This window comes from Spermophilus citellus (assembly GCF_964194105.1).
Source record: "Spermophilus citellus genome assembly, chromosome: 2".
In the NCBI taxonomy this organism is placed as follows: Eukaryota; Metazoa; Chordata; class Mammalia; order Rodentia; family Sciuridae; genus Spermophilus; species Spermophilus citellus.
The window spans coordinates 240,637,545-240,665,283 of record NC_138183.1 but is presented as its reverse complement, the minus strand read 5'-3'; the positions used below and the strand labels follow the sequence as shown (position 1 = coordinate 240,665,283).

The 27,739-nt window shown below is 34.9% G+C and overlaps 3 protein-coding genes across 3 annotated transcripts in view; 1 reads left to right on the top strand and 2 right to left on the bottom strand.

The window, feature by feature from the left end:
• The window catches only part of LOC308641842 (uncharacterized protein), a gene marked incomplete at both ends in the record, with an annotated part of 49,303 nt that extends 28,649 nt beyond the window's left edge, over window positions 1-20,654 (bottom strand). Inside the window, 3 exon segments of the mRNA XM_081280428.1 lie at window positions 19,709-19,961; window positions 19,965-20,525; window positions 20,529-20,654. Coding sequence (XP_081136554.1) covers window positions 19,709-19,961; window positions 19,965-20,525; window positions 20,529-20,654 — 940 coding nt within the window.
• On the top strand, window positions 10,382-11,317 carry LOC308638948 (olfactory receptor 5W2-like; the record flags this gene model as incomplete). The annotated part of the gene is made up of 1 exon (XM_081276884.1): window positions 10,382-11,317. One exon carries the CDS (start codon window positions 10,382-10,384, stop codon window positions 11,315-11,317), a length of 936 nt encoding a protein of 311 aa, XP_081133010.1.
• A 5,605-nt stretch (window positions 20,655-26,259) lies between the features above and the next one.
• On the bottom strand, window positions 26,260-27,207 carry LOC308641841 (olfactory receptor 5L1-like; the record flags this gene model as incomplete). Its single annotated transcript, XM_081280427.1, has 1 exon — window positions 26,260-27,207. One exon carries the CDS (start codon window positions 27,205-27,207, stop codon window positions 26,260-26,262), a length of 948 nt encoding a protein of 315 aa, XP_081136553.1.
• Between the last annotated feature and the right edge of the window lie 532 nt (window positions 27,208-27,739).

Here is a 27,739-nt window from a genome sequence, read left to right as displayed (position 1 = left end):
TCTCTTTTGCTAGCAACAATAAAACTTCTTTTCCCTTTTTCTCAGAACTGTGTCCTCATTATCAAATTGGCATGAATTGGCATCCAGGGCAAGCACTGAGCTTTCTGTGACTCACTCAGATGCTTTCTAGACTAATGGCACTCCACTGGGGCCAGGGAACTTGTGCTGCAAAAGAGATGTGGCAATGTCTGCAGAGATTCCTTGCTTGTCATAAATGTGTGTGCTGCTGTGCCCTGGCATCTGATGAGTAGGAGCCAGAGATTCTGCTAAAGATCCCATAAAGCATAGGACCAATTCCCACCGCATGGAGTGGTCTGATCCAAAATGTCAGTAATATCAGGGGAGAAAAATGCTGCTCTCTTTGGAGGAGAAAATGTGAAATAATTTTCTCTTTCATTAATCTTCACATGCAAAGTATCACAAAAGATATATAAAATATTATCCCATTTTAAACATTTGAAAATCAATCGGGTGCTAAATTTTTATAATAAGCTGAGCCTATGTTGAACCTTGCAAACAAAGAAAAGACCACCAACTCCAATTGTAAACCAAATCAAAGCAAGCTTATATTGTGTACACAAGAGAGCTGATCAGCAACTGCCTCACCCAAATCCAGGCCAGAGGATAGCATCTGAGTCTAAGCAGAGGGAGGTTTTCATAGCACAGAAAGTTACAAAGGCAGGTGTATTGAGAACTTACAGCTAACAGGGTTCTGGAAAGCCTAATACAAAGAGCTGACAGTAAGTTATACATGGCTTAATATTTCAAGGTAGGAATACATTCAGATTCCAGCATCAGAATTTATGTCATGCAGCTGAGGTTTCAGAGAGAGTTGCTATCTGGTCAAGGAGAGCCAGGCATGGGTGAGTTCAGAGCATGGGCAGGAATTTCAAACAAGTTTAAACACTAGGCCAAATAGAAATCTTAATATTTATAGTAAAATAGAAATGAACTTTTCATGATCTTGTGACGAGATGGCTCCCAATCTTAAAATGGAATTAGGCTGGGTTCATTACCTAACTCATCCTTTCTGTCTATGTGTATACCTACAACATAGTCATATAGTAAATAGCATTGCATTATATACTTGGAATTTGCTTAATGGGCACACAGTGGTTTCACTAGATAAAAAGAAAGAAGAGAAAAGAGAAAAAAAGGAAAAAAAGGTAAATATGTGAAGTAATTGATTATATCCAGTATGTCATTACTTAACATTCTGTATGTACATCACACTGTCAAGTTATACACCTTAAAGATACACAATATTTCATTGTCAATTTTACCTTAATAAATTATTTTTTTTGCAGAAAAGAAAAAAATGAGTAGCTGTCTTTTCCAGGGATACTGAAAACTTTTAAATAGCTAATAAATGACCTTCAACCTCAAATATTTATTATAAAGAATCATAAGTTAGAGTGTACTTTTTGAGCCATGTCTTTGCAGGCATTATTTTTGTTGTTGTTGTTATTATTATTATATTTAAGTCCAAACTAGCTGTCTAAAGCTAGCAGCTTATTTGCAGTTTGTATGTGAGAAAACTTAGGTTGAGTTTAAGCATCTTGCTTAAGTCATTCATTAGGAGTCAGAACATGGATGCAGGTTTTTGTTTTGTTTTGTTTTTAATATTTTTTCTTTAGTTGTTGATGATGGATGTTTATTTTATTCATTTATCTATATGTGGTCCTAAGAATCAAACCCAGTGCCTCACACATTCTAGGCAAGCACTCTTCCACTGAGCTACAACCCCAGCCACAGGTGTTTAATCTCATGTCAAGTGCTCTTCCCAATTCATTAAAGTAACAAAGATCTATGTTCCATTTAAATGAGTGACTCATCAAAAAGAGACAAAAAGAAGTAGTAATGCAATCTTAATAGAATAAGAAAACAATTTAATTATTAGTGTAGAAAAAAGGAAAATTAAATTATGACTTATCCTTTAAAAGAAGTGCATGTTAACCTTGAAGACAACTGTGGGAGATATCAGGTTATAATCCTGGAACCTAAAATTGCTACCTTGTTTGAAGGAAGGTTATTTGCAGATGTGATTAGATGAAAGATCTTGACAGGAATGAGATAGGACCTGATGGGGTGGGGTGGGGTAAAATGGCAGAAAAACTTTAGGGCCTTCATTTATAATATGCCTTAACTCTCTTTTTCTACTTCCCCATTCTCACATTGTGTGGAAGGTTCCTTTCTTATCCTCCTGGTCATAATGAAATCAATGATAAATATTAGATAGAGTAGGTCCATGTTAAGACATAAATCAGCCTTTTTCATAGGAAAGAAAATCCTTAAAGATTCCTTCCTCCACCCTTCCCAAGATAACCTGCTTCTGCTCCAACCTGTTTCTAAGGTACCCTGTCCCAGGAATTGTTCCTGCCTGCAGGAAGTTGAAAAATTGAGGATTATCACCATGGTAATGACCTCATTCACAGTGGGCACAATTAATACCATGAGTTCATTAACAGACACATCAGAGCAAGCAAGAGAAATAATAGGTGGTAGAGCACAAAATAAATGCTCAACCACATTTGATTTGTAGAATAGGAATTCAAGAGCTAAACACAAGTGAAACAGAGAACACACCATACCACAGAGGTAGCAACTGGAAACCAGTTCCATATGAAGCTTCTGAGACATGGTAACCATATAGAGAGTTGAAGATGGCCAAGAAGTTGTCATAAGACATAACTCCAAGAGGAAGAGCTCAGGGACCACACATGTACAAAAGAAAAATTCTGTCAGGGTGATGCAATTTTCCCCACTATTGCTCCCTGAGTCATGTTGGGAGGATATTCTGTTTTTGAACTTCTTACTGGAGAGAGAATAAAAAAGAAAAGAAGTCTATATTAACATCAGAAAAATTTAATATCAATAAAAATATATATCATTGATCTCAGAGTATTTATGATGGTAACAAAACATAACTATCAAGCAATTTAAAAGTTAAATATCTTAGTGCATACTATGCATACTACTGATCTAAATTAATTTATTCATCAGGAGCCCTTGATATTTATTTCCACTTTTTTCTACCAGAGTAGGTTCAGGTTATCTGCTAAGTTATGTCACTCCATGGACTTTGAAATAGATTCCATGTTTCATTTTAAAGCTACATAGAAATTAAACCCTGTTCCCTGTAATACTTCGTAAGTTGCATCTAAACAGAGTCACAGATACCATGATCTTGTGTAATATACACTATTTCTTGGTTTGATTTTTCATAACATGAATTTACCTTAAGTGAGTAACTCTACAGCTACTATTTAAAAACATTAAAAATTTGGGGGATTATAGGAAGATAGGTCATTTAAGTACAGAAATATGTAGAATGAATAAATGTTAAAAGAAATCCTGAAAATCATAGGAACTTTATTTATAAAATTGACAGTTATTTCATTAATTAAGGTTCAATATTGCTGATGACTCATAAAGGTGAATTCTTATGTAAACTTATCTGGAAGTAACTAGGCAATATGCATCTGAAGTCTTAACGCAGAAAATAATAAAAGATAAGTCATCCTTTTGTTAGAAGTATTATTATTCTTAGAAATTGTTTAGGTAAATTAAAAGGAGAGGCACAGAGAGAGACATAGAGGTAAGACAAAGTCTTCCATTCACTACTCTATCTTTTATACTTTCAATGCTTGAAGTTACACAGTTGCCCATCAACTACCTCTCAAAACTAAATAGCAAACACATTCTATAAATTTCCTGCACAGGAAAATCATTCTCATAAACTTTCTATGCACATAATAGAGATGAGTTTGACATATTTATTTTTTTTAATCAGAGAATATTCTAATTTCCTTTTTCAAATAACCAGAATCAAGTTTTAGCTAGCATGCTTGAGGTACCAGAATTTCCTCCCTGGTACTGAGGATGGTAAAGATTTACACTATACTTTGAACTCCTGGGAAATGGATCCCTTAAGTAAACTTGTTATTAATGCCTATGGTTTAACAAAATACAAATAGCACAAAAGGCATGTGATATAATCTAGAAAATATAATTAATCGCGGCAGCATAGACTGGGTATTTTATCAAACCATACTAAGTATAGAAATGACTCTCTAAAACCAAATATGCCTCCTTTCAGAATTCATGGTTCTTTGTGGAATTCTATAACCTCATATCAAATATGTACATCAGATTATATGTGTTCATTCTGAGCTAACATGTATATTTCTTATAAACATCCACTTTCTCATAATATTATACAAATCCCTTACTTTCCAGTGGGTGGAGTGACTTAAGCCACCCCAAACTTCTTAGAAATATCATAAAGATAATTTACCTACCATTAAGAAATTTTTAATTAAAAATCACACTTTGCAGTACCCTTTATATGTCTAAAGCTATTCTAAGTCATGAGATACAAGTATTACCATTCTGGCTTCTAATTTTGTACTTCGTGGCTATATATAAGGAAGCACAGGACCAAAGTCAATATAGGGATTGTTTTACCTAAGGAATCTCCAATACTGGAAGGCATCCAAGGGAATCACTTGGTAAACTCTGCTAGGTGTGCTGCCCTTCACACTTGAGAAAGGCAAGTAAGGCTTCTTTTCCACTTGTCTTTGTATATCACTGCATGTCAGGAGTGGAGGGTGGTTTTCAAGGTGTGCATAGTATAAAAGCTGTTTCATATAAATATATTGTGATATTTTCAACTCCTAAACATTATATTTCTGAAGTTGATCTGCCAAAGGTTGCACACAAAACTAAGAAGACAGTTTGTTCCTCTATTCAAAACACCTATTTTTTTTCATAAGGAAAGCTTTTATCAACCCAGAGCATGGTAAATTATGACCTCTTGAGCAAAAATGTGTAGGTCAAACAAGAGGGTAAAAAAAAAGAAAGAAAAGAAAATAAAATTAAAAGCAAAAATAGAAGGGAAAGAAGAAAGGATGAAAATAATTTAAAAATAGATATTATTTTGCAGATATTAAGGTATTTGGTATTTCTGCCTGGTAATTTACTCCTTTCTTTTGCTCAGTGTTAAGTGTGGGAATTGAGCTGGGTTTCAGCTTGGTTGACACTGTGATTGCTTCAGACGTAGGTATCCACCTTGACACAGGTTTAGTCATCTTGCTTGGAACTTCCATCTCACCCTGGCATACATTTCAAACTGTATAGGATAAGAAAAATGATTAAGATAGCAGAACATTCATTAACACTGTGGAAGTGTTAGAGTTTTATTAACAGACATTTAACATATTAACATATTTATTTTGTTTTGAAGAATTCCAGCTACATTCTGGTTGGCAGTGGATCACATTTGTCTATTTTAGTGTATGAACCAATTTGTCCTGCCATGGAGAGTGACTTGCTGCCACTCAAGATATGCTCTGTCCATAATCAACAAATGAATTGGATTGGACTAGATGATTCCATGTTTAACTGCCTCTTTCATTAATCTCTCTGCACCTTCCATCTTTTGTGACTGGTTCTCATGTACCACATATTTTTGAAATACTTGATGATCCAGCCAGGAGCTCAGGAAGTTGATGAAGGAGAAGAAACATTCTGTAGGGAAAATCCTAAGCATCTATTTATGTGTATGTGGAGGGTGAGGACCAAATGCTTTTCCAAGTGGTGCTGTGTTTGGAGCAACTGTTGACAGAAATTTGTCGACACCAGTGTAGTAAGACGCAGGGATCCACCCGTGAATAACATGAGGGCCTTCACTTGATATGTCAGCCAGGGATATTTTAGGTTTGGCATTGTCAACTATCAGTGGCTCCCCCATGCAATAGATTGCCCAGTGAACATGAACTTTATCTGAACTTTACTAGGAAGATCCCTCACAGTAGCTCCTGAGATGGGCATAACCCATTGAGGAACTGAACAGCCCACCTATTACCTTTTTTGGTGAAGAATATTCTATGGAAGGCCTTTGGTATTCCCTGATATAAATAAAGCAAGTGTGAGCTCCATTTTGCCTCTTTTTAGTGTGGAAGCTCCATCCATAGGATCAGCTAGCCTGTCCCGCCCCTGCTTTAAAAAATATTTTCTTTGTCTTTTTTTTTTTTTGTCATTCTACTTTTCTTAGCTTTTATTTTTGCAGTCAGCCCATTTCACTGAGGGGAACCCCATTTCAACCGCCTGTAGGGGACATGGTTGGGAGTAAGTAAAGACTGTAATTTGCTGTCATTATTGAACAGCCATTGTTGCAGGCTATACAGTTTGCTACGGATACAAAACTGGCTACAGGGCAAAATAAAATGGGTGAAGGAGGTATTTCAGCCACAAGAGAGGTGCATTGTTCCATTTTCTTTCTGGCCTCCAAATTGACAGGAAAAGTAGAACAGAATTCTGGGTAGGAGATGACCACCTGTGTATTTGTCAGGCTGGGAGGAGAAACAATAAAATAATAAGTGAGAGCGACTATCTCCTGACTTGAGAGAGATGCAAAAAAAAAAAAAAAAAAAAAAAGGAATTTGTAGCAGGAGAGAACTGTGGTCTGAGAAGATTCTGTCTTATGAACCAAACTTTTCATTCCAACAATGATTGCAATGGAAGACAAAAACTCAGACAGCAGCCTGCTCCGCCTGGAACAACCACCACGCAGGAAACCTTACTCATCCAGTAGTAATCATCAGCAGAATTGTTAGACCCTGCAAAAACATGTGACATCCTCCTATGAGAGTCCACCTGACTGAGTGATGCGTCTCTGTGATAAGGGAGATTTTCTTTGCAAGAACAGAAAATAATGCTTGAAAAAAAAAATATGGGTTAATAAAAATCGACTTGGCAATTAGGGAAGGTTACACATTTCCTGAGTTCCCTGCAGGGAACTCATTGCCTTTTAGGTTGGGTCACATGGCAGTAAAGAAGTCATATACAAATGAGGCACATTTGACAGCGCAGACTCCCTGTTAGAGAACAACAAGGACCAGTGTTTTCTGGAGGACTTGGAATGAGATGTAATACCTGTGCTGTTTTTAAAATTAATTAGTAAATTTATTATTATTATTATTATCATTATTATTATTATTATCTCCTTTTAGTTATATGTAACAGCAGAATCCATTCTGATATAATTATATAAGTATGGAATGCATCTTATTCTAATTAGAATCCTATTCTTATGGATGTACATGATGGTGGGATTGATTGTGATGTATACACATGTGTACATAGTATTATTATGTCAGAGAATCATTCCACTGTCTTTATTCTATCCCCTCTCATCATTCTTTTTTTTCCACAAAACTTCTAAATATGCCCTAACCCCACTTGTTGTGGATTATCTACCACATAGCAGCAAAAACATTCAACCTTTGTTTTTGGGGGGATTGGCTTATTTCACTTAGCATGATAGACTTCAGATCCATCCATGTACTGGCAACTGTCATAAAGTCATTCCTGTAATGGCTGAATAATAATAGTCATATATATATATATATATACATACCACATATTTTTATCCATTTATCTGTTGAACGGCACCTTGATTGGCTCCCCAGCTTAGCTATTGTGAGTTGAGCTCCTGTAAACATTGATGTGGCTGCATCTCTGTAGTATGCTGATTTTAATGGCTTTGGATATATACCAAGGAAATGTATAACTAGGTCAAATGGTGATTTCATTTCTAGATTTTTGAAGAATCTCCACAGTGCTTTCCAGAGTGGTTCCACCAATTAGCAGTCCCACCAGCAGTGTGTGAGTGTGCCCTTTTCTCCATATAGTCACCACCATTTATTGTTACTTGTATTCTCCCTTTTCCCTGGGGTGCCAGGAAGGATCTACCATACACTATTTCTTAGGGGTTTAATTTGAGCCCACTACTGAGACCACCCATATTTGGAGGAGAGCAATTGGTAACACCATACCCCACTGCAGATGAGTTGGTTGGCATAATTTAGCCACTTTTTTTTAAAAGGCGTGGTTTATTTTTTTCTGTTTTTCCTGTAGATTGGGTTCTCCAGGATTCATGCAGTTTCCATTGAATATCCAATTTCAAGTGCCTTGTTTCTCATGTGCACATAATATGAGTTCCTTTTTTTAAGTCAGGTAGGCTCAGAGCAGGGGCTGTTATAAGGCTGTGTTTTAACTTTTCAAAAGCAGCTTGACATTCTACTGTCCAGAAAAGGTTCTATTCTTCCCCTTTCAATCCTCATACCAGAATTTGCTATTAGTCCAAAATTAGGGGTCCAAATATGGCAGAATCCAGACATTCCCAGGATCCATGTAATTGCCTCTGGTTCTGGGGTTCTCTCAGATTCATTATAGTCAATTTTCCATCTGACATCAACTTCAGGATTCTTGGCTACTTGGTAATGCCAGATAGGTGAATTGTAGTGTTCAAATTTGAGCATTTTTAGTGGACACCTCATATCCACATGAGACTAATAGGTTCTGTAGTGTAATAGTATTTGAAAGACAATGTTCATAGTCTGGATTAGCTATAAGCAGGCCATCCACATATCGTCAAAGGGTTCCTTGATCGAGCTGTAATCCTCGCAAGTCTTTTGCCAGAATCTCATTAAACAAAGTGGGAGAGTTCTAAAAACCCCTAGGAAGGACAGTCCAATGATACTGAGTAGTAACTTTGGTATTTGTGCTGTTACTCAAAAGAAAACAGTAATTGTATTTCCTTTCCAGGGGGATACAAAAAAATGTTCTGCATGTGGAAGGTAAAGAGTACACAGCCTTACAAATATAGCTAAATTCACAGATGTGCTTGCTTTAAAGTGTGAATGGTATAGTATATGAATTATATCTCAATAAAAAGCATTCAGATGGTAAAGGACAGTGCTGCAAAAATGAAAGAAAAGATGAACAACAGAAAGAAACTGGAAATTATTAAAAAAAGTGATATTAGTTTTACTGATCTTGCTTCAGCTGAACAAGGATAATGCAGATTATATTTTATAATGTAAAATATGCACATTCTATATATTCCAAAGGACAAATTCATTTGCAGTTATCATCTGACATAAACCCTTCTGTGACTATTTTCAAATTTCATTTCAACATTTACTAAAGATGTTCATGTATTCACAGGGGACAACACAGAACCAAAAACGTAATCACATGGTTGCATATTTTCAAAACCCGAGGGAAATAGCTTCAGAGTTTTTAAATCCTAAATGCTGCCTGTTATAATACAATGGTATCTGCTCAATACTCAATTATCAAAGAACAGCTCATCTGAGGTAAGCTCCTGAGTTTCTAAACTTAAAACCGTAGGTTAAAAATTTGACCTCTTTGGAAAAAAAATGAGAGTTTTGTAAATTAATCACTTTATGACTTATGTAGTTTCATGAATTCTGAAGTCTAATGATTAAAAATAATCTATTCTTAGAACTAGATAACTCTAAGTGAACTTGACAACATTGACAAAATAATATTACATTTATTTTATTTGTACATAGGGTGATAAGCAAACCTTTATTTTATCAATGGGTAGGAACATTTAGGAGTGTAAGGTTATTAAAAATCTGTTTGATCACTTAATTAATTGATCATAGAAGCCCTACAGTAGAAAGAAAGCATATAAATACAAAATATACATATATCCATTCTTCACTGTCCACTTATCTTAGTACAATTAAGAATCATACCCAAATGCACAAAGATTACATATTCATCAATGCACATATATTTTTAAGAATTCTATGTATATACAAACTATTAATCATCCCTCATCCTGTTTTCAATTTTTACATAAATTTGTGTTTTATAATCTGACATAATGCAGGTTTACATTTTAAATTATGAGGCATCCATCATTTCTGTTTGAGCATTATGTTTCCAGTGATCAAGAGGAATTCCCCTTTCTCTTTTAATCATATCTAAAATTGGGTAGTGAGCCTATGTCAATCCTAGGAAATCAAAGTAAAGAACACTTATATTGTGTCTCATCAAATACTAAAGAGCACATAGACCAAGCGCAGTACTCATTGTTTCTGCAACTCACACAGTGGTCTTTAAAACCAATCACTAGATTTGATCTTGTAAAAATTACAACTTCTTTTACATCTAGATAACAAATATTTAATTCTTTGTACCAATGTCTAATCTTCATAGAAAATCTAAGATTATGTTTATGAAGTATTATTTTAAAGATTTACTGAAATTTGAGTGTATCAAATTTATTTCACAAAAAAATAAAAATAAGATTCAAAGATATTAAAGATGTAGAAAGCCATATACATAATGAATTACAAAATTTCTCTTCTGCTATCTATTTATGTCTTACTGTCAAAAGCATGCAATATCTTTTTGTAGAGTAGAACAAAGGTCTTTTTTTTTTTTCCTTAGGATAAAAGTTTACAGATACAAATTGTGTTCTCTCCTATTTGTATAGTGCTGGTAAAAAATAAGTGAATAAATATTTATCATGTTTTGAATGTCTAGACAAGAGAGAAGAATGGACAAGAAAAACTGTTCATCCTTGAATGACTTCATTTTCTTGGGAATTACTAGTAATGCTGACCTCAAAGTGGCCCTTTTTTTCATCATGTTTCTCGTGGTTTACCTCATTAATCTTCTGGCAAACCTTGGGATAATCTTCTTAATAAGAGTGGACCCCCAGCTTCATACACCAATGTACTTTTTTCTCAGGCACCTCTCTTTCTGTGACTTCTGCTATTCCACAGCAGTTGGGCCCAAGATGCTGGTGGACATATTTGCCAAGAACAAATCAATTCCGTTCTTTGCATGTGCTGTGCAGTTCTTGACCTTATGTATTTTTGCATATTCTGAGTGTCTGCTGCTGGCAGTGATGGCCTTTGATAGGTACAAAGCCATCAGCAGGCCCTTGCACTATGCAGTAGACATGTCCACTAATGTGTGTTCACTGTTCATGGCTGGGGTTTACCTCATAGGCCTGGCAGATGCTTTGATACACACAACATTAACATTCCGCTTATGTTTCTGTGGGACTAAGGAGATTAATCATTTCTTCTGTGATTTACCTCCACTTTGCCTCCTTTCCTGTTCTGATATACAAGTCAATGAGCTGGTATTATTCACAATTTTTGGATTCATTGAACTGAGTACCATTTCTGGAGTCCTGGTATCTTATGGCTACATCATCTCATCAGTCTTAAAGATTCGCTCTGCTGAGGGGAGGCTCAAAGCTTTCTCCACCTGCACCTCCCACTTAACTGCAGTTGCAGTTTTCCAGGGCACCATGCTCTTTATGTATTTCTGGCCAATTTCTTCCTACTCTTTAGATCAAGATAAAATGAGCTCACTGTTCTACACGCTTGTCATTCCCATGTTGAACCCTATCATTTATAGTTTATGCAACAAGGATGTGAAAGAGGCCCTGCAAAAACTTAAAAGCAAAAGGTGGTTTTAAATAAATTTACTATTTATACATATGCATATTTATTTAGAGTGATTGTTTTTCCAAAATTTCATTTCATGATATGCAAGAAACAAAATTATATTACATCATTTAATTTAATAAAATGTGCATTTGTATTAAGGAATTATTATAAGAACATGTATCTGATGTCCATGTGTCATGTTTCATTATTTCTCTTGAATGACTAAATGGTGTCCCATGTTTGTAGACAATGTTTCTGAGCCTTTTACATTCCAACATTTCATATATTCAATTTTTCATTCAATTTTACAAAGATATAGAAAATGCTATTGATAATTGCCTTTTTTTACACTTAAGCACTTTGCATTCTACTGCAAATGCATTAGTTTATTTACAGGTGACTCTTATATTCTAGTGGAAGTAACAGACATTAATTAAATAAGAACAGAAAAAAAATTCCCAATGACCTCAAGACATTATATAAAAATACAATGAGATATAATCCACAGGGGAATAGGTAAATTCAGGGTGCAGGAAGAAGTCTTAGATCAAAAACATGTTGGGGAGTGGACAGTTTTCTAATGAAGGGTTTGACTATAGAGAAGTTTTGAGGTATGTGAGTCTATATCATTGGAGAATCCAAACAGGTTGGGATGTTTAAAAAAAAAAAACAAGTATAAACTGCTTTATAAGTAAAAGCACATGTGTGCTAAAATTGTCAACAATCAGATTCCCATCAGTTCCTCCAGGAAGTTTTTCTTTGCTTTGTCCCTATACTTGACTTTGAAGCAAATATCACTGCATTAAGCACCCTTGTCACCATATCATGTTTTCATATGTTAATCCTAGGAAATCCTAGAAAATATCCCTGGGATTGATATCTTGCTTGGAAAGACATCGAAAAAAAAAATATGTGGGAGATTTGGGTTTAAATCAGAGTGATACAGGTTGTGTTAAAGATAGAAGGAAAGTGGGGTCCTATCAATGCCTTGCCCTAGTTGGGAAGTGTGTACTAGGTAGTCCAAACTGTCCAGAGAATACAACAAAATTAAATTTCATTTGCGACATATGGATTTCCAGTTTTCCCAGATCCATTTATTGAAGAGGCTATCTTTTGTCCAATGTATGTTTGTGCTGCTCTTTTCTAGTATGAGATAACTATATTTATTTGGGTTTGTCTCTGTGATTTTTATTATATTCCATTGTTCTTTAAGTCTGCTTTGATACCAATACCATGATGCTTTTGTTATTATAGTTCTTTAGAACAACTTATGGCCTGGTATTTAGATGCCTCCTGCTTCACTTTTCTCACTAACGATTGCTTTGGCTATTCAAGACCTCTTGTTTTTCCAAATAAATTCATGATTTTTTTTTCTGTTTCTATGGAGAATAACATTGTATCTTGGCTCAAGACCTCACTTTGAATGCCAGGTTCAGTGGTCTCTGTCTGTAATTGTATTTGGGAGACTCAAGGAGGAGAATTGCAAGTTCAAGTCCAGGCTTGGTGACATAGAGAGACTGTCTCAAAATAAAAAGAGTTGAGAATGCAGCTTTGTGTTAGTGTCCCTCAATTCAATCCACAGTCTTGCCCTCACTGTTGTTTTCTACTGATCTTGTCTACTTTCATTATATTGATGATATTTTTCTGAGATCATTCTCTCTTACTGAAGAGAGTAGACCATATTTGTACCAAGGTCGAGGGAAGAGGTTGAACCATTATCCTTTCAAATTTCAGGATGTTATGCCATTGTAATGTTATTTGGGTAATCTGGGCAGATAAAGCTAATTTAATGCCTGAGATACTGTTAAAAAAATCAGATTTTTTTTCCTGTAAGTCGTGCAACAAAGGATCCCTAGGGCTCTGTATTACTGGCACACTTTCATTCCCTATTTATCTCAATGACTGTATACAATATATTAGTTCAGTATAGGGGGTTTTATAGGCCTGGATTGTTGTCCAGAATTTAAAAAGGCAAAAAAAAAAAATCTTGAAAACAAAAGTATAAACCTAAGGAACCCGTGTACCAGGTATGCCAATGCAACTAGATGCCAATATAAAAGGTGATCTGAAGCCAAATGTCTTACAAGAGCCACAAGGACAAAAGTTATATGTATGCATTTTGTTGCACTTATGAAAGGAAGCTGATATGAAACCCCTTTAGAGTGACAGTCCTTGCAGTGCACAATGCCCTAATATTGGTGAAAACACTGACCCTGACACTGGTAGCCACAGTGCACCTTGGCCTCCCTTCTACAAAGGCAGGTAGATGATCTATTTTAACCACCTCAGTCCTCCATAACCCTGACGTCTACCTTGAATCAACAGGACACATGTTTACAACAGCTAAGCATTTAAACAACTTATGAACCTCCAAGTGGCAGACTTTGTTGAGTCTGGTTAATTATAACAATCAACTCATCCCCCAGGCTATTGCACCAATGCCTGTGATGTGACAAGTGCTGAAGGGGTTAGCTCCCATACTGAAAAGGGCTTGGTATACAGATGGGTGTAGTAGGTGGATCCCATGAGTCTGTATTGCAGCAGAATTAGAACCCAACCAAGATTCTTTCTGGTTTCAGACAGAGAAAAGTCAGAGAAATGAATGGGCAGACCTATGGGCAGTATGACTGACAGAAACTCAGAGCCATGAACCTTGATTGTTTGGGGTGTGCCAATCCTTAAAATGTACATGGCACAATCACAGATGGAACAATGATTTATACTGGGAAAATATCGCTGTAGAGTCATGGTGTGGCAACATATGTGGGATGGCTGCATGAACCAGGGAGACATAATTGACAGCATATCTGGTTCCCATCATGTTAAGTGTTCTACCCTTGGAAATATGGAGCCAAATATTTTCACTAGGTGTAGGTCCTGGTGTAACCCAGGTAACTGAACTGGCCTTGTGGGCACAAAGAAAGAGTGACTTATGTAGAGTGGAACATAGCTGAGAAGGCAGCACCACAACTGAAATATAGTGACTTAGTGGCAATTGAGACCTTATGTTAGATGTGTTCATCCCACCACCCCACCACTTGACCCACATGCAAGAAAAAATAAACAGAGCTGTTCAACCTGCATAGGACTCCAGATATATTACACTGGTGTTTCACATTAAAGGACATCAGTACACTATAACTTGTATGTGTGTGTGTGTGTGTGTGTGTGTGTGTGTGTGTACTGGCCTCATAAAACCCTTTCCTAGATAGAAAGGTAACCAAACTGCCACAATCAAAGTCTTGAATTTAAATGTGATACATGTGTATACTCATCCCATGGATAACAACTGAGGCACCCATTTTACAAGATGTGTTGTTCATGTTTGGGCTCAAATGAATGATGATTACATTACTTATATTTGAAATATAAATTCCATACAACAAGATTAGTCAGGAGAATATATGCCTTAGCTACATATATGGGCCTTAGTAGGTACGCACCTTGGTTGTCTGAAGTTCTCAGATAATTTTGCCTTCCCATCCAGACATAGTAGCACATAGCTGTATTCCCAGTGACTCACGAGGCTGAGTCAGGAAGATCACAAATTTGAAACCAGTCTGAGCAACTTAGCAAGGACCTAAGCAACTCAGTGAGACCCTCTATCAAAATAAAATAATAATAATAATAATAATAATAATAATAATAATAATAATAATAATAATTTAAAAAGGTTGGGGATGTGGCTCAGTAAAGAATCCTCAGTACCAACCTCCCTTTCCTCCAAAAAAAAAAAAAAAGCAAAAAAGAAAATTTTAACATACATAAGGCAGGTATGCCCCCCTCCACCACCATGAGTATCTGGGGGGCATTGGTACCTGCCACAAATACTACAGGTGTCCAGTCTATTCATCCAGATTCTTCCCAAGATGATAGATACATAGAGTGATAATTTTATGCTAAGCCCAGGGGAGGAGACTGTTAGGTGAGAACTCAAATAGTCTGTTCTTCCACAATGGATTAGATATTACTTGTCCCAGTGTGAGGTGTTTCTGGCCCATCTGAATTAGTCCATGTTCATCTGTTGGATTCTGCATCCCTGGTCAAGGCTTATACCTGAGTGGTCTAAGCAAGTTTGGGGTGCTGTTGTCAGCTTCTTAATGTAGCATGCTGTTTTATTCCTAGTTTTAGGAATTGTTAATGGACACTGTCCCATTGATCAACATTTGCAGTTTTCTCTATTAATCATGATGCCACTATATTTATTGTGTTGCTGGATGATGCAGATTAGCCATTGCTAGTCTACATTAATTTTTCTTTTTCTTTTTTTTTTTTTTTTTTTTACCTATGTCTACATACATTTACTGTTTATCCTGGTTTTTAAATAAAGAAACAGTGTTCCAAAATCACAGTACCCTTGATTTACTAACAGAATTTGGGGAAGGAGTGCTATTATCAAAACAAAATGTTGTGTATAAGTCCCTTATAGCAACAATATGCCAACTTCATATGACATAAAGGCCCAAATTACCACCATTTCTGTCTCTGCATCTTCTTTAGGACTGATTTCTTGGTCTGATCCTGGATCTCTTGGTAGAAAAACTTTGATTGTTACCCTCATTTGTTTAATGTTCTTTCTTTTCCTGCAAGTGCCTCAACTGCTGCTTTTGAATCTGTCAACAGAATAGATGGACGGTTTTGTAGAATACCACCAACAAAATGTTAGGGGCTCAGGGCACATTGTATCCAGGAGGACTGTAGGATTTTAAGAGAAATTATAAGAAGTGGAATGTAAGGATCCTCACCCATATGACAATAGCCATCTTGATAAGTGGTATCTTACCTATTTGGTGATCCAATAGATTCCTATAGGATAGCTAGTATTTCATGTTAGCTACTGAGGCAGATTATTGGACTATTTCTTAGTTGATACTTGATTTATTAATAGCTTTTTGTTGGGTGGGAGCTTAAATATACTCCAATTGGCCTCAGGTCTCCTTGTTTACTTTAGCATATTAACCCCTTTTCTCCTGCACAGTTACTGGGATACTACTGTCTTTCTGTTGCCAAAGACATGTTGCTTCTCTCTCTAAGCCCCTAATAAATTGCACTCCATGATGTCCTGCATTTGTTTGCCTCTTTAGTCTCTCTGCATCTTCAGTTTTTCTCATATGTCAATGTGCTACAAATTATTCTTGTCTTTCTTTGTATTTATGGTGGGGTTTTGTTGCCAACAATTTTGGTGGCTCATCTAATTTAAGTTTAGGTTTTTTCCTTTGTATCTTTTCTTAGAAAAGATCTCTCTGGATTGTCCCCTACCAGCTGTGAAATGCTGTTACTTATTAATTAAAGCTTTGTTATATGACTTCTCGGTGACCTTAGCTGCCTGATAAATTGTAAAAAAGTTATATTTTTTTAGTATATCTATTTTTGTGTGTGTGGTTTTGGAGATTGAACCCAGAGCCTTGTACATGCAAGGCAAGCACTCTACAAACTGACCTATATCTCCAGCCCTATTTTTTTAGTATATCTAATTCAAGAACAATAGATTTTTTTTTTGCCATAGTACTGACACAAATCTGAGCTGCTAAGTCTTAAACTGAAGACAGAATTATGATAACGTGAGTTAAAAAAAGATTCAACTAAATAAAATTAAACACAGTTTTTCATTAATAAATCATCCTATAGAATACTAAAATAAACTCAGAAATGGAGAAATTGAATTCTTCTAGTAATTGTCTATAATTCTATTTGAAAATATGAAAATTTTCAGATGTATTTTCATCAAAGATAGAAGAATATAATCATAGTCAATTATTAAAATAACTATTGATGACACTCATCAGGATTTCGGCACATTCCATAGGTAATGTTAAAAAAACATAAACATTGCTATTCAAAAAAATTAAAAACACACTTCTCTTTTCATATTTGTTGTAATTTAAGAATTTTGAGAGCCCAGTTGTTTTAACAATGAAAATAACAACTATGGATACTTGTACTAGTTAAAGTAATTTAGAATATAATTCTTCTAAATAAATGTAATTAAATGATGTAATTTGAGTAACATTGTAGAGTTTCTCTGAATACTTTACAAAAATGTGCAATATAAGTTATGTCTACAAGTAGTGTAATTTTACATATTGATTATTCATAGGTAAATGTCAAGGAATTTTATTACCTCAGGAAATAAAAGTCAATTAATAGACAATTTTAGGTTGCAAAGTAATATATTCATAGATAAGAGATACAGTTCTGAAAAAAGTTGTACAATTTAAATGTGAGTTCCAGGACAATACAAATTTGATGATCTGAGCATTTCAGATTAATTATGATGGTAATATGATAATTATGGTATACACTATAAATTATTAATCCTTTGTTTTCAATTTAAATTTATAATGACTTATTTTAAAACTTCAATAAAAATTCTAACAATTATATATATTTTCAAAATCCAATATTTCAAGAGGCAAATGAGTACAAAATTACATAACGTCCATGTTAATCAGGCTTCTTGTAACAGATATCAGAGCTACCAGAGACACATTGAAATCCTAAGTTTAAAGACAATAACAAACACAAATTTTACTTCAGTATTAATTGAATGTATTTTGCCTCTGTTTTGAGTCACCATTTTGTCTTGATTTTGTGACTCTAGTATTTTAAATCACTGATTAGAGCATTAAGCAATATTTACTTCCACTTCCTCATAATAAAGATTGAGGATATAGTATATCTTACCACAAAAGAACGTAATTGCCCCTTGTCATATAAGGAAAAAAAAAAAAACACAAGGTTTTGGAAATGGATTATTCTTCACTGGTTTCAAGAAAAACTAACATAATATTTCTAAAACTTTTCCACCATTGTTTCAGAGAAGATAATGAACAGAAAATCTGCCGTGGAGTTAGAGGTGTAGCTCAGTGATAGAGTGCTTGCCTACCGCATGCAAGACTTTGGGATTGATCCGCAGCATTGCAAAAATAAACACATAAATAAAAATAAAAGTAGCAATGTATTCTGGAGAACAGTTCACTTGTTTACAGATAAAAATTACTGCATATCATTAATAATCCAATATTAACTAAGAGAAATGTGATTTTTAATTTATCATGTCTACAATTATACAGCCATTGCAAATTATTTCTATTTCATTTGGTGGATATAAGCTCATTTTTCACTTTAGAGACCTAAAAATAACCAGAATTTTTTCTGTTAATTTTCTGACCTATTTACAATTTCATCCAAACAAAAAGTATATAAAACAGAAGAAGAGAATGTTTTATATAAGACAAGTAAAATTCACAGATACACACAATAGGCTTGGTCTTCATTTCTTTGTTTGGCTATAATTAGAAGTGGCAGTCAAACTTAATGGAACAGTCCAACTCCAACCAAGGCTTTCAATATTTACAATTACACCGAAGCATTTTTGTAGACTGCCCAAAGAATGCTGATGAAGACAGTTATCAAATGCCTTTGTTCAAGGTTTCCTGTGAATATTTAACCTGATTAGTTGGTAATGGAACAGAAGTGTAAACACTGAAAGCAAGCACATCATTTCTGTTGGCCCACATTCTAAGCAGCAATACTTACACACCTCTTATGAGTTTTTTTATCCTTCACAGTGAAACCCTTTTCTGAAATAATTTAGAATAACACCCACATCTTATTTAATTTTATCTTTCTTGGAGTACTTTATAATATATCTTGTATACATATGGCATAAAATAATAGCTTAAAATATTATTTCAATGTCATAATTATAATCACCTTCTAAACATTTTTTCTTGTTTCTGAATGAGACACTATTCCTTCCCAAAGCAGTGGATGAATAAGTCTTGACTCCAGAATCAAATTTCTGTCTTGCTGTTTTTGTTTCTCTTAAAAAAATGACCATCTTTCAAGACCAATGTAAAAAACATTAATCTATGAAACAATCTCATCTTTTTGCAGGTGGATTTGAAGAGGATATCACCATAAACCCCCTTATGATATTTATCAGCATGATTAGATTTTGACTTCCTTGGAAGGTTAAACAATCTTTCCCTGTTCTTTATTTCACTAATCTTACAAAAACAATTAGTAGTTTAGCACTTAAACTCTATGAGTTATCAGAGATGAAAGGATGTCAACATTATACTGTGCTACACATAAATAATATGGGAGATACATCACATACATTTTCTTTTGCTACACATAATCAACTTGTGAACTAAATTACACCATATAATTTTGTAGACAAAGACAGGAGTCAAGATCAATTAGTTCTGTCTGGCTTATACAAGCTGATCCAATTATATTCTCTCTCATCTGAAGTTCATATTAAAATGTTTTCCATTGTAAATGTTTTCTTTTTTTCCTTTTGAAATCTAAAGTGATTTTAAGTAAAAAAAAAACAAAACAAAGAAACCTTGACACAGAATTCATTCAAAAATTATTGTGCAGTAACCATATAAAAGCATATTAATGCATACAGTCAATATGAGAAAGTTTGGTGTGCATTAGTTTATTGACTGTGTCCTTGACATCCTTATTTCTCAGACTGTAGATGAGGGGGTTCAACATGGGGATCACCACTGTGTAGAACACAGAGGCCACTTTGACCGTGTGCCTGGAGTTCTTGGAGTTGGGCACACAGTAGAGGAACAGGATGGTGATATGGAAGATGGAGATGGCGGTCAGGTGAGAGGCACAGATGGAGAAGACTTTGGGATGTCCACTGGCTGATCACATCTTCAGGGCAGTGGCAATAATGAACAGATACGAGGTAAGAATTATGAGAAGTGTGCTTATCTCATTAAAAGTGGCAACAGTGAAAAGAAGCAACTGACTGAGGTAAGAATCAGAGCAGGAGAGGGATATCAGGGAGGATAACTCACAGAAGAAGTGATTGATTGTGTTGAAACCCTGAAAATATAATTTTAAAGCAGAACATATAAGGGTCAAGGAACATGCTACTCCCCATGCATAGGATCCAAACTCCAGCATGGCACAGAGTCTCTGGGACATGACCACAGTATACAGCAGGGGGTTACAAATGGCCACAAAGCGGTCATAGGCCATCACAGCAAATAGAATTAATTCAGTAACAACAAAGGTGCAAAAGAAAAAGAACTGTGCCATGCAGCCTGAAAATGAAATAGTTCGGTCTTGTACAAATAGATTCACCAGCATCTTGGGAGCAATAATGGAAGAATAGCAGAAATCCGAAAATGAGAGGTGGCTGAGGAGAAAATACATGGGAGTGTGCAATTTGGGGTTAATTCTGATGATCACAATCATCCCAAGGTTTCATACCACACTGAAGGTGCAGATCGCCAGAAATACCAAGAAGAGGGGCACCTGCAGTTCCGGGTAATCTGAGAAGCCCAAGAGCGTGAAGGTAGCCTCAGAGGTTAGATTTCTCTCTTTCAGAAACATGTTTCCTTTTGTTGAGATCTGAAAATCATCTTGGAAATAAAATAAGGAAAGTGATTGACACCAAAATTATGCTTAACCATCCCCTCAGCAGCATATAAGGTGAAACAAAATAAATATATTTTATGACCCCTAAAAGTATCCAGTATCAAGACAAAAAGAACTGCAGTTTCAGAAATGGGATTTGAGTAAATTTTACTTTCTTAAAAACTGTACTACTAATTATTCTCATATAATATATAACTAAGAATGAATTTGAAAATATGCAAAGATAATCATTATTAACTCAAGCAGTTTGGACAGAAACATGTGATCAATTCCGCATTTACAATATTCAGATCGCTGAGCTTCATTAATTCTGCAAGAACAATGTATATCAAAATGGAATAATTTGATATGTTGGTCCTATGATTACTAATGAAAAGTGCAAGTATTTAAAATAACTTCTATAACTAATTTATCTAATAATGATTTTTGCTTAGCTTATTATACACCAAAAGAATAGTCCATCTAATTACCATTTATATTCATGCTTTAATTATTAATTTAACATTTTAATCATTATTCTCCCTTAACTAAATATGTGAGACATAGGAGTCAGTAATTTCCTTTTTTAAAAAAATCAAAGATTATTTATTAAACTGCTCTGTTCCCAGGATAAGCACAGGGAAGCTTGAAGACGCCAAATTAATTGATATAGGAGTATGGACTTTTGAGCCTAGCTCTGGTAACTTATAGACACTTTCTCAATAATAAATAAATAAATAAATAAATAAATAAATAAATAAATAAATACATAAATACATAAATACATAAATAAATAAATAAAGGGCCGGGGATGTAACTCAGTGGTAGAGCACTAACCTTGCATGCCCAAAGCCATGGTTTTTATTCCTAACACTAACCCCACCCTCACCACATACAAATACCACTATGACTTGACCAAAAGCTCAACAATATTAGATCACCAGTAAAATCCAGTTTTCTTAATTCCCTGTCAAATAGTAATAATGTCTTCACTACAGTTTTGTTTTGCATCGGAGATAGAAAATTTAACATTTTAAGTTTTGAATATCACATTTTCACACTTTTCTAAATTTTATTTTTGGTACCAGGGATTGAACTCAGGGGCACTCAACCATTGAGCCACATCCTCAGCCCTATTTTTTATTTTAATAGAGTCAGGGTTTCACTGAGTTGCTTAGAGCCTTGCTTTTGCTGAGGCTGGCTTTGAACCTGTGATCCTCCTGTCTCAGCCTCCCAAGCTGCTCTAATTATTTTTAAAATAGTTTTTTTTTTTAGTTGTAGATAAACACAATGCCTTTATTTATTTATTTTATGTGGTGCTGAGGACTGAACCCAGTCTTTTATGCAAGGGAAGCACTCTATATCACTTAGCCACAACCCCAGCCCCTGCTCTAATTATTTTGATTACCTTTTAGAGAATCTTCAGAATGTAAAATTGGAATGAAAGTTGTAAGAGTCTCAGAGATGTTCTGAATGTTGATGCTAAGGTGAAACATACAGAATGGAAGTCACAGAAAAGTTCCCATTTAGAAGTAAGCATGATGAAAACCCATAAACACGCACAGACATTTCCTTTTTCTAGGCTCCTCTCATCTTCATCCCATTAAGTCATCTAAAACACTCATTCTGTACCTCTATTACCTGGCCACCCCCCCAAAAAATCGAAGAATATGTTAAGATGTTGTCACTGAATTGAGAAGAGGAACAAGAGGTTATTAATACAGAGAGATTGTAGGGATTTATCTCATTGATGCCCAGATACTGTTGTCAGATAAATTAGAGAACCCTAGTTATATTTGAGTCTAAGATAAATAATTAATTTTTTCTGAACATCCCAAATATTGCATGGTATATATGCACACTAAAGAAAATATTTGTTTATCTGAATTTCAAATTCAATTTGTCATACTGTATTTTTGTCTGCTAAATCTACCAATTCTATATTTAGAACAACTTAGAATTTTATGACAACTAACACAACCAGTTCATCTGAGACCTTTCTTTTAGTAACCCTCAATTCCTTATAATAAAGACCCATTCCCATACTATCATTTCTGGTAAGAACTTCTTTGGTTCTTCTATCAAGAAATGGGTTCCAAATACTTCAGCTCTAAATGTCTGAGCTCGTATAGTCAATTCTTTTTGAAGGTATTTCTGATTGCTTCATCTCAGTGTTTCTAAACCTCAACAGGATTTATCTTCTGTGCTGGATTATTCTGTATTATGGAAAGCTACCTTTTGAATTGTACCAGGTACAGCAGAATCTCTGGCCTCCATTCACTAGAAGGGTCTCACTGACTCCACCCAGTTGTGGAAATTAAAAATATCTCCAGACCTACTTGTAGGGGGAGGATTCATAATCTCCTGTGTTTAAAAAAAAAAAAAAAACCTACTATTTTATTTTTTTGATTTGGATAGATTTTAGTGTTTCTTCTGATTGCTACTTAAGACTAATATACAATTTCTATATCACAATTCCTCTTCCATAAAATAATATTATTTTACATATGAAACAGTTTGCATTTTCTTTAAATATGGGTAATGTGGTATTTAAAAATCATTCTCATATTTTTTTTATTATTATTGTTTTGTCTCTCATGAACCAACTTTATGTCCATGCTCTACAAACTTATTTAGATCAAGTTGTCTTTGTCATATTTCTCTATAAATTCATTTAGTCCTTTCAAATAAATTTTATTTAAATACCTATTTCCCATGCAAACTCCTTTAAATTATCCCACACAGAAGAAGATATATATTCCTGAAAACTTGCAGGGCCCTAACTTCTCCTTCTCCCAGGATACTTCTAAGCAGGTTCCTCTAAACAAAGCTCTGTAGAAAGAGCATACTTCCTATTACCTCAGTATCCACATGCATAAAATGTGCAGCGGCACAAAATTTCCTCAAAGTTATTTTTCCCATGAACACCTGACAAACCTGGGTCATCTGCTAGAAATCTTTCATGAAAAATATTATCTGCACTTCCCCAGATCTGCAGACATGTCTGCTGGTGGCAAACCAGCCCCTCTGGCCTCCAGAGAGCTCATTTGGGGAGACACAGCACCCTTATTTCTACTCCATCTCCCTTTGGCATCTTGTCCTAGAGAAAATCAGTTGCCTTATTCTCTGGGGGCTTCAAAACAGCAATTAAAATTAAATACTCATTTCTGATGTAATTCTTATTTTATGGGAAATGTAAGTGAAGTCAACAGCAGCTTTAGAAACATTTTATATGAAAGTTAACTCAGTTGAATGACATCTCCCTCTGCTCAAGATTATTATCATAGCTCACAACTTTTTTTAAAGTGTCAAAGAATAGCAAAAATTATAGTTTTTTTATTTGTTCAACAATTGTCTCTTAAATTTCTGCTATGTTCCTGTTATTTGCAAAGTTGAAATGCCCTTTTATTACTCTAATCACATAAGAGAAGCAGGTAGATTCTACTATTATGTCCCTAATGATTACTTACTTTGTTATGTTCTTGCCAGAGATATCATATGCATAACTTTTTCATATATATTGAGGATAAGACTACTAGTGCTTGAAATTCACTTATCTCTTTCCACAGGAGGAGATACATCTAGCTAGAACAAGTATTTCATGATGTCTAAATGTTATTACAATATCCCAATATCCTATAAAAATATGTGCTGTTCATTATTCATATAATGATTTATTCTTTGCTTCTGATTTAGCACACTATTTTCAGCAATTCATCCTGAATCTCACATATCTACAAAATTCAAAATTCTTGATTCATTTCTCCATCTTCAATGGTATTTATTTAGATTCTGCTTTTATTACCTTTATCTTTATACATTCATTTTCTTATATGCCTATGATGATGTTACTAAAATCACTCTTTACAATATACTAATAGATACACATAAAAATCATTGGATGTATATACTTCTTTTAAACATGGCTGAGAAGAGAAAATGGACAATGTGATTATATCACTTGTTCCAAAAGTAATTATGTTTCTACTAAATCAAAACAAATCAGTGAATGCATGATGAAGTTATTCTCCCGTTTGTGAATCTGAGTGCATGTTTAAGATCCTAATACTGGCTCCCCATGTCTGCTCTAGTGAACTTAGTACATCTGAATTTTCTTTACAAATTTCAGTTCCTGTAATTATCAGTAACTATCCATGAACCTACCATTAATGCAACATCTCACCTGTCTTTAGGGTACCATTTATTTTATTTATATGTCAAAATATCACAGAGGTGGGAAAACTAGAAGTTTTATTAGTCAACATTTTATTATTCCTCAAGACTACATTCTTTATTCACATATTGTCACAATTGCTGTGAATTAGTCCATACTTAACCATGACTCGGACCTTGGTGAGATTTAGTTATCCATATATACATTGGCATAATTTTCTCTCCAATTAAAATGTGGATTTCTGGTGACCAGAAAGGGTTTCCCCTGCATCTGCCCTCCTCATATAATCCCACGCTCTCTCAAGAATGGACAGTATATAGGAAAGTATCAAGCGGAACACTTGTCTTTATTCTCTTCATCTGTAATATTTGCTCTCACTCTGATCTCTGCCTTGTTAGGAATAAGAATATGCCCAGAGTTAAAGAACATGTATTAATTGCCAAAGCCACTCTGAATCACAAAGCTTATCTTCTATTCTTCTAGGTTTTTCTTAACCAATATTGCCCTTGGTATTATGGTATAATAGCCATGAACTGGAAAGTCTTGGGTGAAATATGAAAATTCAGTATACAGTTAATGAAAATATGGAATCAATATGGACTCAAATTATTGTTTCTCCTGACAGAAATCTATATAAGCTCCTTGATATTTGAATCCGTACCACATTTTATCTATTCTAAGGGAGTTTCATCTCTTATAAAATCTCTGTTGTTGAATATATCTTATAATTAATAGTAAAAACATTTTTATTTCAAATTACTGACCAGCAAAGTTTATTTCTTGTGAGCATATTAATATCACTGAATATATATTTTCAAAATTTAAGTTCAGTAAAATCCCTTGATGTTAGAACAATGAGTGGTTGTTGAAATGTAGAGAACCAAGGATTGAAGAAGTGAAGTTAGACTTTCCTAATTAAAAAAAAATCAGGGTTGAACCATCAATCCTAGCTTTTAAGAACTCGGTCTACTGATTTTCTAACATTTCATAAATACAAGAAGTGCTCTACATGAGAAAAAGCAGAATCAAGAAATATTGCTTAGATATACAAAAAATGACAAAGATTATTTTATGAAGACCAAATATACATGCATAGATCACAACACATAGGAATCTACATACAAGTGAAAGTATTTTATCCTTAGTGCATTATATATGTACATGAATGTAAGAAGTTCAGACATGATAAATGTAGAAATATGTCATAAATGTAGCTACCCGTAATAGTGATTATTAACTGATTAACAGTGATGAATAAGAAAGGATACAGAACACATAGGGACAGAGATAGAATGAATTATAAATAAGTGGTTATAAATAGTGTTTGCACATGACATATAACATTTCTCCTAAGATTCATGTGAAATTATTATGATCATGGTACATATTTTCATCCTTTAACCCAAATTATGTTAATATAAATGATAATATTTTAGAATCCACAACTTTTCTGAGAGCTTCTTTCACATCCTTGTTCCTCAGGCTATAGATCAGCGGGTTCAGCATGGGGATCACCACAGTGTAGAATACTGTGGTCACTTTGTCAATATCCAGACTAGTGCCAGAACTGGGCTGGCAATAAATGAACAGGATTGTTCCATGGAAGACAACAATGGCTGTGAGGTGGGAGGCACAGGTGGAAAAAGCTTTGCGCCTCCCCTCTGCAGAGCGCATCTTCAGGATGGTGATGAGAATGAACACGTAGGAGGTGAGGATGATTGTGATGGTAAAGACCTCATTGAAATTGACCAAAATGAATAACAGCAACTCATTTACAGTGACATCAGAACAAGCAAGATTTAAGAGGGGAGGTAGATCACAGAAGAAGTGATTGATCACATTTGAACTGTAGAGTGGTATCTCAAGGGTTAAGCACAAGTGAATCAGAGCACACACTGATGCTAACAGATAACAGCCAGAGACCAGCCCTGCACAGAGCTTCTGGGACATGATGACCATATACAGCAGTGGGTTGCAGATGGCCACGAAGCGGTCATAGGCCATCACTGCCAGCAGGAAGACCTCTGTAATTGCATAAGTACAAAATAAAAAGAGTTGCGCCATGCAGCCCCGGGAGGAAATGGCTTTGTCCTTGGTAAAGATGTTGGCCAGCATTTTGGGCACTATGACTGAGGAGTAGCAGAAGTCCACAAGGGACAAGTGGCTGAGGAAAAAGTACATGGGAGTGTGCAGCTGAGAGCTGACCTGGATCAGTGCCACCATGCCCAGGTTGGCCAAAACTGTGACTCCATAGATGAGAAGGAACACCAGGAAGAGGAGGACTCTCAGCTCGGGGACATCTGAAAATCCCAGCAGAATGAATTCTGTCACAGCGGTGCAGTTTGTCTCAGTCATTTGTCAAAAGTCAAGCTAAGGAAAACATGAAAAATTTTGAGCTAGTTTGGGGAAGAGATCAAAAAGAGAATATCATATTAATATTAAACACATAATCATGGATTGCAAGACAAGCATAACTTTCATGTTTTCAAAATGTTCAATAATTTTAAGAATAACCTGGAATATGCATCACTCTAAATCTCACTAGTAAAAACTAATTTAAGCATCAGCAACAATCTTGTATGATTCTCAGTCAATAACTACCCATTGCAGTTCAGATGATCCACTGAAGTTGGTGGTTTGGCAGACTTTGAAATAGATTCAAACATATGCTTTCACACTACAAGGATTCTCTAAGAGATTATGGTGAATAATTATAAAATGAGTACAAAAATTCTTGTTATGTTCATGTTAAATCATGTTAAATATTTCAGTAACGTAAATTTGCCCATACAAGTTATATAAAATTCTATTGTGGTGTGTGAACATTTTCTCTGAAACTTGTAGTTCATGACTTAATATATACACTTAATACACACACTTAATACAC